At 42.1% G+C, this 15,550-nt stretch overlaps 2 protein-coding genes and 1 long non-coding RNA gene across 14 annotated transcripts in view; 2 read left to right on the plus strand and 1 right to left on the minus strand.

The window, feature by feature from the left end:
- Positions 1–5,934, plus strand: part of RAPGEF4 (Rap guanine nucleotide exchange factor 4) — a 143,247-nt gene extending 137,313 nt beyond the window's left edge. For all 5 annotated transcript variants that reach the window (XM_059853117.1, XM_059853118.1, XM_059853119.1 and 2 more), the window contains 2 exons: positions 1,509–1,563; positions 3,090–5,934. In XM_059853117.1, the coding sequence (XP_059709100.1) occupies positions 1,509–1,563; positions 3,090–3,217 (183 nt within the window). In that variant the 3' untranslated portion in view covers positions 3,218–5,934. The remainder of the gene's footprint in view (positions 1–1,508; positions 1,564–3,089) is intronic.
- LOC132330580 (uncharacterized) overlaps positions 1–14,173 on the minus strand; it is a 32,776-nt gene extending 18,603 nt beyond the window's left edge. For 4 of the 5 annotated variants that reach the window (XR_009487351.1, XR_009487350.1, XR_009487349.1 and 1 more), the window contains exons 1-4: positions 14,040–14,173; positions 11,141–11,229; positions 3,194–3,303; positions 1,993–2,146 (exon numbers count right to left, since the gene is read on the minus strand). This is a non-coding gene — a long non-coding RNA (uncharacterized LOC132330580). The remainder of the gene's footprint in view (positions 1–1,992; positions 2,147–3,193; positions 3,304–11,140; positions 11,230–14,039) is intronic. The other variant, XR_009487348.1, reaches the window with a different exon arrangement.
- Positions 13,963–15,550, plus strand: part of MAP3K20 (mitogen-activated protein kinase kinase kinase 20) — an 89,399-nt gene continuing 87,811 nt past the window's right edge. Inside the window, exon 1 of one of the 4 annotated variants that reach the window (XM_059853123.1) lies at positions 13,963–14,099. The gene's annotated coding sequence lies outside the window, so the exon portion shown is untranslated. Of the gene's footprint in view, positions 14,152–14,241; positions 14,345–14,524; positions 14,664–15,550 lie in introns of those variants that run through there. The other 3 variants (XM_059853127.1, XM_059853122.1, XM_059853124.1) reach the window with 3 other exon arrangements.

A 15,550-nucleotide genomic window follows, 5' to 3' on the forward strand; every position in this document is an offset into this window, starting at 1 on the left:
GAAATAACATATTTTAGATCAGATTCATTTGCTAATACAAGGTGTAATCCACAAACATTTAGGACGTCATATATCAATAGTGTTTCTTATGCCAACAAGCAACTCATTTTTGAATGCTTGACAGTGCATTAAACTGCCTGAGATTATCCATTGTGTGTGTAAGGAATGTCTTACAGTGGTGCTTCCCATTCTGAAATGAGAGATTTCACAAGCTTAGTTCATTTGTAACATTTTCATTTAAGATTATAATTGTGATTTCATTTAAGATTATAATGATTTTAGAGGAGCATATGCCCCAGGCTTTCTTGTTCACTAGTAAGAGATATATAATTCCATTTTGTGAGAGCTTATGCCTAACTAGCTTGTTAATCTTGGTGAGAGTGTGCTGTGTTAGAAGATGTTGCTGTGTTGAAACACAGACATTAGAGTCTGATAGGGAGTAGCGTTTCCTTCCTCTACTTTTTCTTAACCTAAGCAAAAGAAACTGAAACAAATGTTGTCCTTATAACAGGGATTGAATCAAACTATTTAGCTAACTGCTGAAATTTCAGTTTATTTGACATTATGTAGAACAACTAATTCTGCCCCATGGGGGCAGAATTACTGGTGGGTATATTATTTCTGTGGTGCTAATGACAGGAACCAGTTGAAATTCTACAGTCCAGAACTAATGTTTTGCTGTATGACTAACCTTAATTTATTTTCTTAAAATCTATTGTAAAATAACATCTGATTTATCACAGCAAGTGTATTGATTGAAACTGAATTGAATGAAATTATGGGGGTTTTTTGCTGAAGAGGAAGCACAGCCAAGAAGGACTGAAGTGACTTCTGCTTTTTTTTTGGTGAACTGTCAGTAGAAGGGTCCACCAAAAGTGAATCCACTTTTCAGGTTGAGTTAGAGACACTTGTGCAAAGGAACACTGTGTAACAGGTCTGTTTATGAAACTTGGCTGCAGGCCACAGTACTGACAGTGGCGTTCTCACCTGTGAACCAAGCATTCTGTCAGTGGAATCACCCTTATGTGCTTATTCATGCTGTCAGCTTCCAGGAGGACTGCATTTTAAACTCAAGTTTGTATAAAAGGTGAAAGCTCTTTAATTGCTGAATATATTCTAGAAATGGCCTTGCTGTTAGGAGCTGATAGTCTTTAAATTAACGTGTATATACTCCATGGTATTCCTTTTACTTTTTAATATGGTAAGATGTTATCAAAGAAATGCACATTGAAGAGGCTGATTTTCATTCTTACTTAGGGCCTTTTGCAGCATTCAAGCAAGGGAAAGAGTTCTCTGAGCGCATGTAAATTATACTCATGCTTATTTAAAGCCTGTGTAAATGCAAATCACACCCTATACATTAAAGTAGCAGCATTAAAATTATATTTTCATTCATATGACTGCTTTTATTGGCATGTGTCTTCACACTCAGGCACAGAGGTGCTTCGTTTGAATGCTGATGAAATACAGTGCTTGTTCTCTGATTGCATCCCATCTTTTCCTTCCAGCGCATGATTGCCAACACTGTCAGGACAGTGAAATTCTGCCGAAGCCAATCTTTCAGTAAGTGTATTACAACATCTGTACTGTCGGCATTATCATCAGTAGCTACAGTAATTACAACTAATTCTGTGTGTACCAGAATTGAAGAGCCTGCTTTCCAGTGATTCTTCCATGTTTGGATCCTGTGATGTTTCACAGGGCAAAATATCCTTCAGGAAGCTCTAATAAACCCCTTCTCCTCTATCTCTTTTCCATGTGTGCGAAAGAGCAAAATAACTGTGAGGTCTCTACCCATCTGTCAGATTAGAGCCAGTTGAAATTAGACCCTGGATTCAGAAGTGGTTGAAATAAGTCTAGCAGGCAGCAGCACACAAATGCTTGCTTGGATAAATGCTGTTTTAATATGAAACCAGTCTGGAGACATGACCTTTATAAATGACATAACTGCATAAAGTGGTGAATTTAAAACCTGTTTGTCAGTATAATTACCAGAACTTCCTTGAGGCCATGTAAGATGACAGAGCTGTATGGTCAAACAGGCTTCTCTGTGGGTCTCATCCCATTGAGCTGCACTGTCAGTCTCAGTCACATGGGCATTTTCTCAGCACTTCATCCATTTTGACTCACAGTACCATTCCTCTTTCTGAAACAATGAATAAATAATATAAAACTATATTTTTATAAAAATAGTTTATTTCCATATGAGTCAAAGCTTAACTGTAGAAGATCTGTAGACATTTCTGTAGAACGGTAGAAATTAAGAATAATTTTTTTTCATCCACAATCCAGGTTTTTCTGGCTTTGTGTCTTTAATTTTGATGTATTAAGCACGAGGGAGACCTCCACATACTTAGAAATGGAAGCAGATTTTCATTATGCATGACATAACAAAATGTCAGTGTGTAAATCTACTGGATCCAAATTCCATGGGTTTTGTGTGTGTGTATGTGTAATGTAATGTAGACGCCTCAGTATAATTTTTTAGTTGAATTTAAGTTACCTAACACATATTACATTACACTGTAAGCTGTTCCTATGGGGCTGAAGATACTTAGAATTTAACTCAGTAGTATTCCATAACTGCTGCTGGAGTAGGTATAACATGGTTAAATAATGTAAACAGGTAGTAAATTCTGAGGCTTGAATGGGGCAGCCACTAAGCACTACATTGTTACAAATATTTAAAATTACAATATTGCATGAAAAAAGGCTTAAATCAATTACATTATTTTGAATCTGTGAAAGTTGCTGGTTCAAAAGCAAATGAGCAGCTTTAAATTGTACTTGTTAGCTGTATAATGTATAGCTAATGACTGATAAGATGATGTGTAAAACTGTAACCAAGGGCCATCAATTTTAGTAAATGTAGCCAAGGATATCCCAAAGTAAAGTTAATTTGTGGGGGTAGTAACCAGAAAGACCATCAGATACGGAGAAAAGGTTTCAAAGAGAGCAATTTCTAAATATTTCCTTTTTAACTCACCAGGATCTAGTCTTTCCTGTGACAGCTTATAAGGAGCTGTGCATTTTGTTCAGGCATTTGTCCATTTACGTGTATCAAGCCTACATCATTTCTCTTTCACCAGATCCTGATGCAGCCCTAACTAATAAAAACCATCAGGATGTTCGGAGCTACGTGCGGCAATTAAATGTGATTGACAACCAGAGAACTTTATCACAGATGTCTCACCGACTGGAGCCGCGCCGAGCATAAACATTTGAAGCAATGATGAGAAACGATCTTTTATCCTCTCAAGGTCACTTGTTAAGAACTTCACTTTCTCTGCTACTGCACTGCCACTACAAAAATAAGCAAAAACATACCCTAAGGTCTTAGGCAACGCACAATGTACCAGCCTGCTGGAGAACTTTGGCTGAGGAAGAATTTATGCACTGTAGGTGAAGGGGTGGCCATGTTGTGAACTGTTAATTCATCTTAAAGTGTAGTAAGTAATATCTCATACAGATTTAAAAAAAGGCAAAAGACAGAATAGCTAGTGGGAAATGAACAAAAACTTAAACAGTTCTAAGGTAGGTAGTGGGTTCTTCTCCCTAATTAAGAATCTGTATTTTATGATTTATGCTTCAGGTCAGGATCAAAACTGATCATCAGTTTAGCTTGCTCAGCTACTCTTGACCTCAACAGAAGATGGATGTAAGGATCTGATGAAATTATGTAGGTTCAAGAGCAGTCCAAGGTATAGTTCCATTCAGAGAAGACTTACAAGTATTTCCATTTTAAATACAACAAATACTAAGAAAAATTCCTAGTCTTAATCATACTGTCTACTACTACAAGCAGTGTGGCCATTTCAGAAAACTGACAGGACTGAAAATATTTGAATGATAAATAGATTAATCAGTGTTTACATTTTACTTCCTTCTTTTTAAATTACCAATCGAGTTTTTACAAAATTCAGTTAAAAAGTAAGGTCATCAAAATCAATAGCTTTTAAGGTAGCAAAGGACTGGTTCAAAAAGAGCACAATATGCACAAATGGATTTTAAGAGAATATTTTCCTGGACATTAAAACCTTAAACTTCAGCTAGAATTAATCACGGCCGGTTAACACATTTTCTGGTCTTACACATTTACACGTATCTTAATTTTCAGCCAACTGTTTGCACTTTCAATAGACTGTAAATAAATGTCAATTCATTATGTTCTAGAATATTTATTTATGTAATAGTTATTGTGCCAAAATAATTCTGGTTTATTTATTTTGTTTAGCATGTTATGAGAGTACAGCTTTTGTCTTCACCCTCTGTGCATTTACATGTAGAAGTTGTGTGATCTATCTTTTCTGTAAATAACATGCAGTACCTTATTAAATGTAATTGCTGGAAGGGTTTAGTCACTGGCCTTATTTGCACTTTCAGCTTCATTCCTGCATAAATACCAATGCTACTAATTGGCTGATATATCAAACTTGGCTTGTCATTTGCTGGGCCTCAAACCAGCAGTTGTCCTTCATGCACCGAGAGATGGACGATGAGATTAAAGCCAGTCAGATCCATCCCTGCCACGGGGGATGGCAGGGAGTGACGCAACACCACGGTCTCGTTAGCTCATTTGTTTCTCAGGAGAAAACATTTAGATTGGAAGGGTTTAAATAAAGAAGGGATATATTCTTAATTTTAGCTATCTAACTAATTTGTCTTGCTCAGTCAGGACACGTGAGTACTACAAGTTATCTTATCTTGGGCAGGATTTTACCTCAGGTTGGCAGACTCAAGACCTTGGCTAATAGGGCACTTGAGAGACCTCTGGGTTCGATGACCGTGGGGAGGTCCCTCAGGGCCTGCAGCCGTGAGGGGAGAGGTGGTCTGGCATGTGCCCCTTCCCCTCCTGAATGCTCCTGGGGATGGCTGTACTACTGCTGGGCAAGCCCAGATGGCAGCCAAGTGCATGCCAAGGGAATGACAATGTTCAAATGACAAAAGTCTTTCCTACTGCACTCACACTCGTTCTATGCTGTGAAGCTGGATGTCAGAAAACTGATTAAGCCTGAAATTAGAAGTTGCAACTATTATCTCATAATTAAGCTTCAGAGATGACCTCATTGATACAGTCTACATTTTGCTTTGGACACAGAGCATATTATTTTTGGCATTGAGCAGGACTGTGTGGAATCAGTATACACATACAATTTTTTTTATCTATAAAAATAATTACATTCTTTTCGTCAAAACATAAATTCTGCAAAAGTTGAGAGTCACTGGGGAAATGCTGACACAGACCCACAATCTGCTTGGTACCTAAATTCTGCAAAGGAAGGAATTACACAGTTAAGAAATATTCTCCAGCATGATGAAATAATTTATTTTAACTTTGCTGCCTGACTAGAAGTTCAAGGTGATTCAGAGGAAAACCAGGTAATAATATAGAGACAAATTTGTGTCTTATCATTTCAAGTGAGAAATATTTATTTCCATTTGTGCTGTTTGATGAATATACTTCATATGGCTTTTTCAGATACAGAATCTTCCCAGAAGCAAAGTATGCAGTAGAATAAACTACAGGGACACAATTAATTCAACAGGCATTTTTATCTTTGCAATTGGTTGGTAACATTTCTGAGTTCATGATTTTATTTGTTCCAGGTTTGTTCCTATTGTTTGGACTTTCATTTATTTCTGTGTTAGCTGGTTTATAAAGCTGCCAAGTTTTGGCTTGGCTCTGCATATAGACTAATTCTTCATCTGTTTAGTATGTTTTTAGCCCCTTGGTTTATTCTTTATTCCTTTAGAACTTCTAACTGTTTTACTTATTTATTGCCAACAGTCTCTATCGTGTAGTTGTATCCCAGTGATGCAAAGAGAGGCTTCGTGGCACCTCCATGTCAACAAATGAATGCAGTTTACTTACTCAATGAAACAGGTATCTGACATTTTTAAATTTTCCAATAAAGGGTGCTGTATAAATAACAAGTATTGCTATCTCTGTATCTAACTAATTCAAGTGGCTCAGATAGTTGCTATGGTTCTAATCACTGTCTAAATACCTAGAGATTAGATGAATAAAACTACCTTCTGGCTCTAGAATCTGTCCTGGCCTTCCCTTGCTCCCTGTATTGACTTTACAACAGGAAGGCAGCTGTCAATATATTGCTCTAGCTGTAGGAAGTCTAAGCGGCTGTTGCACTGGATTGGAGAATGAATAGGAACTCAAGAAACACTGAAATGTCAAAACATCCATCCTGACTTCACCCTGTGCTCACATCTGCGAGTCACAACACGTTCCTGCTTCACGGAGGGCACCGCCTTGCTGCTGGCTCTCAGACAGCTCTGCAGGCCTGGCTGCAGGGAGTTGGGCAATCCCCAGCACCGCTCTGCTCAGGGTCCATCCTGTTTTAGGTGCAGCACTTGGTCTGGTTTTGCCAGCTACCTCTGCAGGAGAGTGTCCAGCCATTACTTATGGGGGATCATGCAGCAAGGCCATTTCCAGGGGAAACTACAGAGCTGTCTGTCCTGTCTCCGTCCTGCCCCCACAGTCCTCCAGTGGGACCCAAGGTGCTCTGCACCTCCATCACACCCACTTGCATAAACAGCATAACATTACAGCACGGCCCCCTCCTCACTGCAGCAGTGCAGGCTGAGCAAACTTAAACCTGTTCTAAATCCTAATCAGGATGATTATGCCTGAGGGTCACAGGCCATACAGTGCTGACATGGCTGGTCCCTGCTGCTTGGCCTCAGGGCCCAGAGCTGGTCCTGTTTTATTTACTGGTAGAATCATAATGGTAGTATGAGTTTTCAGATAAGATATTACCAGGAGGCAGTGTCCATAATAAATATCCACTGCTGGGGATACTGAGCCAGGGTGGTGACACCTTGGGCATTTTGGAAGATGTTCTGTATTACAGGGTTCCACCAATGGCCTTTTTTTTGCTCAGGCAGCAGTAGAGAACACAAACACCTCTGTATAGGGCTGCAGAGCCTGAAGAGTCACAGGGTACAGCTCTCCCTACCCGGGCACATTTCACTATTGTTAATTTGTTAGGATTTCCTCTTTTCTCAATGACCAGGACCAGTGCTGACAAAAGCAGGGAAGAAAGGTTAAATCCGGGGAAGCTTGAATCCTGTACACCAGGAAGTTACAACTGTTTGGTAAAGGCAGGATTAAAAATATTTTCCATGGACATCTTGTTCAAACCCAGTCGGCCACAAAGATATAATAGTGACAGATAAAAGAATTCAAATGTATTTGCAGGACTGTGCAGATGGAGGGTTTGGGTTCTTTCTTCCTAGGTAAAACATTGTGAGGGCACACAGTCTCTTCAGACCAGGTACAAAGAGAGACAGAAACAAAATGCTTCTTTTCAGAGACACTGGCAAAGCAACCTTTTAAGTACAAGAAGTTTAAATATAATTTAGAAATCTTACAAAATACGGTAGAGTGAAATCAAAAGATTTAGCCTTCAGGGGTACAAAAAAAGATAATGAATTTTGCTTGGGAAAAAAAAATTAACAAAATTATAAATCTAAATTGTTAACACAGCTTCTTAGTAAGGTCAACTGCATAATACAGAACACCGTAACCTCTTCCAGCAATTTTTAAACACCATACAGCTTAAATAGACTACTTCTGAATTCAGCAGCATTTCTTCTGGGAGCTCTGAATGCAAATCAAGAGGTAATAGTAGAAGGAAATTAAAAGATGTGCTATTCTCATTTCATTTTTTGTACTGATAATAAGGAAAGCAGCATAGAGTCATATGGCAAAGTGAACCTCTAACTTCAATAGCTTTTCTTTCACTGTTAATCTGAAATGCATTACACTCTGCCTTTTCAAATAATCATAATGTTCTTTACTGTAGCCTGCATTAAAGTTTAGCAGGCATAAGCAGCAGCTGTCACCAGAGGTCAAGGTGTTAGCAATCAAAGAAAATAATGACCAGATTAAAAAGTTATCATTAAAATTGCGAAACCAGAAACTTCTTTAGCAGCATATCTTTGGAGCCCTGTGTCCAGAGCTGTAGCTGTGCCCATGAAACCCCTGGCACCCCCAGATGTCTCCCCATTGCAGTGTGGTGGGGCTGGGCAGCCCTGGGCTGGAGGGGACCCTCACCTTTCTGCCTCCTCTCTTGGAAAGGTGCAGCACTGCCCCAAACTAATTCCCACAGGACAGGGAGCTCTCTGATGTGGCTGGTGGCTAAAACCTGACATCAAGCTTCTCACTGTGGTCAGTGTTAGAGGAGCATACAGGGTACGGTGCTGCATGCTTGTACCTCGTGCTGTCCAACAGCATGGAGAGAGTGGCTCCAGCCCCACCTGCCCTGTGCAGCTTCAGCAATTACAGCCCTCAGACATCTTCTCACTAAGGCAACGACTTGCAAATCCACAAAGGAGCACAATCCAACCACGGTCTTGGCAGTTTATGACTCGAGTGACGGGGCGACTGCTGTAGAAGGGGAAATTCTTAAAAGGGAAAAAAGAGCATGTACAGCTACAAAATCTATCACATCTAACTGCTGAAGGGTATTTCACAAAGGGTTGCTTTTTAATAGGCCTGGCACTCAAAGGTAATTTCTGAATTCAAAATAAACTCAGAAACTGACATGATAATGCATAAAGAACGAGTAATTACTGACGCAAATTGGAATATTTTTCTTGGAAACTCCATGTAATAAAAATGTGACACATGGGGGTACTGGTAAGAGCTTGACCTTTATTTCCTGGCCCTAATCCATTTGGGTCAGAGTGACAAAAAGCAAACCCTTTCTCACATGGTAGGGGTCAGCCAGTTGTGTTTAATTTTTTTCCTCTTTTTGCTTTCAAATGCAAATAAAGCACATTACCAATGAAAATAATGATTGTAAATGAATACCTCAATTAAAGGAAATTTACATAAAGATACATAGGATAATGGTAGCAGAAGATATTCCAACATCCTAACAGACAATAATCCATTTCTTAATCAACTTCTGTCAATAATCATAAGCTTTCTGCTCTCCATGGTTTCCTCATTATAACACCACCTCTTGTGTTTTTAAATAGTTCTTTCTTCAGATGCTGTCCGAGCCAGGCAGTGAACCTGCTATCTGCATTTGCCGACTCTTTGTGTTTTTTCACAGGTGTACATTATTTCTGCACAGGACTACTGTCGGCAGCATTGTGGATGTTCTCAGATAACAGAGAGACAGTTTTGCCTTGGGTTTTCTTTAGATGTCCTCATTCTCTGTAGGACTGACCCTTGAGGGCTGCAGTACTGGCAGGTTGCTGTCTAGTGTCTGTTTGAAATACAACATTTCCTTCCATTTGTAATTCCTGCCCTAGTGTTTCTCCTGTTCCTCTTGTCTGGCATGTAACTCCTTTGTGGTGCTCCTGATCAGTTAGCACTGTTGCCAGAAACTAGCTATAGGTTTACAGGGATTTTTGTTTCCTTCCTGTCATAACTAGAAACTGTTAATAGTGTGCTTGTGTTTTGGGGAAGTTGATTACCTTTATTTGGAATCACAGGAAAAGGGACTGAGATGATACAGCTAAACAGATTTATCTACAGTAATGGCTTTTCTGAGGCAGTTTAATATTATGGACATTTTCTAGTCTTATTTAATCTCTAAATACAAAGAGAAAAAATATGAGATCTCCAATAGACAGATTTGTTTCTAATAAATGTCCAGTGGATTAAGTAAGTAGCAAAAAATGTAAGCTACTGTACACTACAGTACGTCATTAAAAGGAGTTAATATTTTCTTTGTAATTCAAATAAATTCTCTGCCAATGGTGGCCAAAATTTTCATTATTCCAGTACCTGCATTTGCTTTAGAAGGAAGTTAAATGACATAAATAATTTGGTAATAATTGGTTTTAATAAAGAAAATATGATACTATGCTTTAAATAATTTGTTGAAAGTTCTGTGTTGTTATCTTTCCTTGGTGGTCCTCAGAGGTGGTGGAATTGTGCCTGCCTCTCCCCAAACTCCCTTTGACTGAGCAATCTTTTGGGAAAAAATTTAGAGATAAATGAAGGGACTGTTGCTTCAGTGGAGCTTGGAGTGATGTGGATTAGAAAACATAAATGAGCACTGCTACAATAATTTCAGTACAGCTCTAAAATAAAGAAAACAGTGTTAAGCTGTATTACATTTTAGAGAAAAAATCTGCCAAAATTAGAACAACAAATTAAGTCCAGTGGACCAGAAAATTTAATATAAGAAGGAGTATTATATATATATATATATATATATATATACAATTAAAAGTATGTCATGAAATGGTAGCTGAGCAGAGTGCTAGTGAGTGGATTACAGCTGAGTATAATGATCAGCTAAAAATTGTGGTGCCAGAAAAAGATAAGAAATCCATTCTTGTAAAACAATCAAGAATTGGATTTCTTGTTAATATTTTGCCATCTCATGGCTATCTCATTACTAATTAGATTGATATTTTTGTAGAAGTTACATGTTCTTTTTACACTGAACAAATGCCTAATCAAAAGACAGTGTACAAGCTGTAACATGCCAGTTCTGAAAGCCATTGTGCACAAAGCAGGTACTTGATCCACACCCATTGCACACAAGCATATTCTGCCACATGTCTGCATTTAATCATTCTGGTCTATGTTAAATAATTTTGTGCTTAATATTTTTACAATTAATTAATATTTAATACTATATTTATAATTTCATGTTAAATATACCATATAGGCACTTACATAAAATCCTTATTTAAATTAAAAAAAAAATAAGTAAGAAAACAACAACAAAGATGGGTGTCATAGATGGATAATGGTTGGTATAAGCTCTTTCTTCATTTCCCATGAAGAACAAGAAGAAGCCACTTCCCACAGGACACCAAAGGCTGGGCTGCTGAAGCAAACAAGAATCACGGTCTCGGCTGTGCGAGCATAGGGACTGCATGTAGCATCATGCTGGTGATTGTGGGTGTATACTCATCACCTCATGTACCCCAGGAATGGCAAGATTGCCTCTGAGCCAATTCCAAAGACAATTCCTTAGATTTTCTACTTGCTATTAATCAGAAAGAGAAAAGGCAGCTTATTTTGGCTAGCAGTTGTCATGCAAGTTGTCTTTTGGCATGCAAGTTGTCTTTTAGTCATGAAACCAATCCTGCTAGTTATGTTTTGGGGTGTAACTGCAGAGGTGTGTGATTGCAGCATATGTAGACATACCTGCACGTATTTGAGTCTGGAAAGCAAGCAAAAATAATGTAGAGAGCGCTTTCAGGTGATCCATTTTTCACCTCTTCCAGATCACAAATCTGATGGAACAAATGGCATAAACCTAGTGACACCATGTAGTTGCAGCTAACATTGCTCAAACTAGCTAGATTAACACAAGCATACACTAGTGCTACATGTTCTACAACGGTGTTACAACCTTCCCAGTATATCCGGGCATGACTTCCACCATGTTTTCCGGCCAATTTTTTAAGCTAGAAATGGAAGCAAGCCATAGCAACCAAAGAAGCAGTTGTGCTTCAAAGAAACTTCTGTGTTAAGCCTGAGATGAACTCTGGGCCAGTCTTGAAGGAGAATTGAAAAATACAGAGCAGGTGTCCGTCTCCAAATTATCTGTGTCTAGAGTTTCACATACAGTTTAAACTGGCATAAACCACCACACTGCTAAAAAAGCACTTCCAGGCTCCATCCCCTCTCAGCTGCTTTTATCAGCCCTTGCTCCTTTCCTGCCTTTGTGCTGGCACAAGTCTTTGTGCAATTGCCTGATGACCTGCATTCTGCTCTGAGTGAAAACTGATGTGTTTTCTCTGCAGTAGCTTCTCCTGCACAGCCCAACTCCCTGTGCAGCCATGCAAACACCATGCTGGCAGAAGGTGAGATGGGCAGCACAGCAGCAGGAACAGGGCTCAACAGGCAGGGCAGGGCTGTGCCTTGTGCTTTTGGCAGGCAAGATGATTTAAACCACTTGGACATATGCATGACACTGTATTTTCCATGTTGAAATGTGGTGAGATGTCATTACACAACCTCTAATGAGATGTAAAGAAACAATTCATATGAATCTTTTCAACTCTAAAATTGAGTTAAAAGTTGATAGAACTGCCTTTATCCTTTGCCAAGTTTTGTGGCTTTACAATAACTTTTGTTAGTTTTTAAATATTTTCTTTTTCTGCCTGTCCCATATCAATTGAAGAAAGGTGAGATTAGGATTGAGCTCTCCAGAGATAACTTCTGAGTTCCTCTGTTTGAGTTTGCTGCCTCATAAAGGAGGGAACACATACCACCAATGTGTTGGCTCACTGTTCTATACAGTAAGCCAATACACTTAAGAAACTGCCATTACGCTGGTTTCTGATCTTTTCTAGCTATTTTTAATTTAATTTTCATGATAATGGGAAAACAACTTGAAAATATCCAGTCTCAGTAGCCAGAGGGGAGAAAGAGTACAAGCCCCAAAATGCATGCTCGAAACCTTGTTGTAATAGTTTCAGCTTCACAACAGTGTAGCACTGGGGTTGGACAGTCCTTGAGCAGACTACTTTGCTTTCTCTTTCTTGTCCTCTACTAGAGCAGGTGCAATTATGTGATTTAAACGAGTGGCATGTTAACACATTGCCTGGTGCAGACTCTGCACTGCTACTGTTGATGTAGGAAATATTAAACACCCCCTCATTTCTCAGGTGCTACCAGAATAGTTTATTTAAGCCCTGCAACCAGAGCTTAAAGTCAGAAATGGCAAATTCCTGCTCTGCAGATACACAGCCATGGAAAAAAATGCCCAGACAAAGCACAGTAGGCAAGAGACCTTTGAATGCATGTGCTCAAGGAAAATGCCTATCAAACTGGTGATTTAACATTCAAAGAGATTTTTAAATCATTTGACCAATTGGCAATTGCCTCTGGCAGTAAGGACAAACACTTTAGTGACAGCATTTAAGAGACTAAGTATGTGGCACCTCTCCTCCTCCAGAGCTTAGTTTCATGTGACTTGTGTTTGATATTTGTGTGTTCCTTTAAAATGTGGCACCTGGAAGCGTCTCCAGGCTCACTACATATCAGTTGATAAGAAAGCACAAGTGCTCTCAGATCAGACAAGAAGTGCCTGAAACTGCAGGGTATATCAGGCACAGCATCACCAGCCAGGCAAGGGATGTGATTGTCCCCGCTCTGCTCTGCACTGGGGTGGCCTCACCTTGGGTGCTGGGGGCAGTTTTGGGCACCACAATAGGAGAAAGATATAAAGCTCTTAGAGGGTGTCCAAAGTAAGCCAACAGTGATAGTGGAGGGCCTTGAGGGGAAGCTGTGTGAGGAGAGGCTGAAGGCACTGGGTCTGTTCGTCCTGGAGGAGACTGAGGGGAGACCTCATTGAAGATACAACTTCCTCATGAGGGGAAGCAGAAGGGCAGACACAGATCTGTTCTCTGTGGTGACCAGTGACAGGACCCAGGGGAATGGCCTGAAGCTGTGTCAGGGAGGATTGAAATTGTGTATTATTAAAAGGCTCTTCACACAGTGTGGGGTTGGGCACTGGAACAGGCTCCCCAGGAAAATGGTCACAGCACCAAGCCTGACAGAGTCCAAGAAGCATTTGGACACCACTCTCAGGCACATGGTGTGGTTCTTGGGGATGTCCTGTCCAAGGCGAGGAGTCAGACTTCATGGTCTTTGTGGGTCCTTTCCAACGTAGTATAGCCTGCGATTGTGTGAATCTGAGAAGCTGATGCTCCCTCCCGCTCGCCTCCCGCCAGCCCCACCACAGCGCTCACGGTGCGGGTGCAGGGTGCGCAGGCCGTGAGGGGCCACGCGCGCCGCACCCCAACGCTCGTGTCCCAGGGCGGGGGGGCCACGCTCGCCGCCGCCCCCGCAGCCCGAGGGGCCGCTCCGCGCCGTCACCGCCCGCCCTGCCCGGCACCGCGCCCCCTACAGGCAGGGCACCGCGCCGCCCGGACCCCCGAGCCGCCGGCGGCCGCGCCTCCCCGCGGGGCCCGGCGCGGAGCGCGGGGTGGCGCCGCTGCGAGGCGGTGCGGGGGCGGCGGCGGCTTCGGCTCCGGCACCAACCGGAAGCGCGGGGGACGGAGCGGGAGACGCGGTCGCGCCGGTTGTAGCCTACCTCGCCGGCTCCGGGATCGGCGCCGCTCGGGTCCCGCCAGCCCGGAGCCCCTCGGGAAAGGTGAGGACGGCGAAGCGCCCCCCGCGGAGGCAGCGCTTGGGGCGGCGGCGCGGTGGGTGCGCATTCGGCTGGGCGGAAGGAGGCGGAGGGCAGCGGGCCGGGCCGGGCTGTGGGTGTCCCCTCCGGGCTTGACGTTCTTCATGCTGAAGCAACTTCAGAAGCCTTGTGAAGGGAGGCGGCCGGCCGGGCACATGGCCTGACCTTGCGTCGCCTTGGTCTCGCCGCGCCGGCCAAACGCCCCCGTGGTCAGCGGCGCCCACACTTGGCTCCGCGGTGGGACGGGGGTCGGGAACGAGCCGTGCCCCGCCGGGAGGGCAGGACAGGGCAGGCAGAGCAGAGCGGTGTCCGCCGAGCGACACCCGGGCAGGTCGGCCCGGCGCGAGAAGGGTGCTGCCGGCGGCAGCCGCCCGTGAGGACGGGCAGCGGGACACGGGCAGCCGGCGTCCCGCCCGGGGCTGCTGCGCTTGGCCACCCCTGCGCTCCTTAGAATGTCTTTCAAATGCTGCGCACCTGCTGCATTTTGCTGTTGTTTTGGGCATAAAATCCGTCGGGTTGGGATTTGAGGTGTGACTTTCATTCCCTCCGTTTTTTTACTTTTTTAAAGTAAGCTGTCGGTCTTTGGTTTTGCTGTGTTTGCTCAAGTTAGCTTGTTTCCAGCAGTATGATCTTTTATTAAGCACGCGTGTGTGAGCTATTACCCTGTATCCAGCATGCTCTGCTGGGAGTTTTAGCGACAGAGCCATCGGGAAAGCCATGGATCATTACTTTTTCTAAGTTCCAGAAGCAGAAATAATTTGAAAGCACTGGATTAACTGGGTCACTGCCCGAAAACATCATAGCTTTCTGCAGGAGGCATGTGGTTAGATGTTTTCAGGACTTTGTACTGGAATTGTAAGTCCTCTGAAACCTACTTATTTTATCTATCCGTAATGTGCTTCGCATACCGGTGGCATTGTGTTATTAATGGTAACCCTGGAGAACCTGGCTCACTGTGAGGGGAAGACAGAAACATGGACAAAACTGAGGCCCAGGTCCTGCAGTCTGGCCTGTGCCAGGACCAAGCTGCACTATGGACCTGGATGCAGGCTTAGCTGCCTTATTTTTCTTGCGAGCTTGTGTGTGTACTGCTGGCAGGCATCAGTTACAAGGTATAATGTAAGTGAAGTGACCAGTTTAGGGGTTTTCTGAGATAAAATGTTATTTATTTAATGTGAAGTCTTTAAAGTCTTCAGTCTCTGCCATTGACACAGTTTGGCTTTAAAATAATTTTTTTCCTCAGAACTCAAACTGTTTAGGTGGAGTTGAAGCCTATTTCTGTAGCAATGGCTATATAAATTAAAATAAATTTAGAAATGTTATTAATGGAAGTTATGCAGAATTCTTAGGTTCTGACAAAGGACAGGCTCAAATGTTGTTGAGTCTGTCACTAAGGTAGGCAGAGCCATGCCTCC

The sequence above is a fragment of the Haemorhous mexicanus genome, chromosome 8, assembly GCF_027477595.1.
Source record: "Haemorhous mexicanus isolate bHaeMex1 chromosome 8, bHaeMex1.pri, whole genome shotgun sequence".
In the NCBI taxonomy this organism is placed as follows: Eukaryota; Metazoa; Chordata; class Aves; order Passeriformes; family Fringillidae; genus Haemorhous; species Haemorhous mexicanus.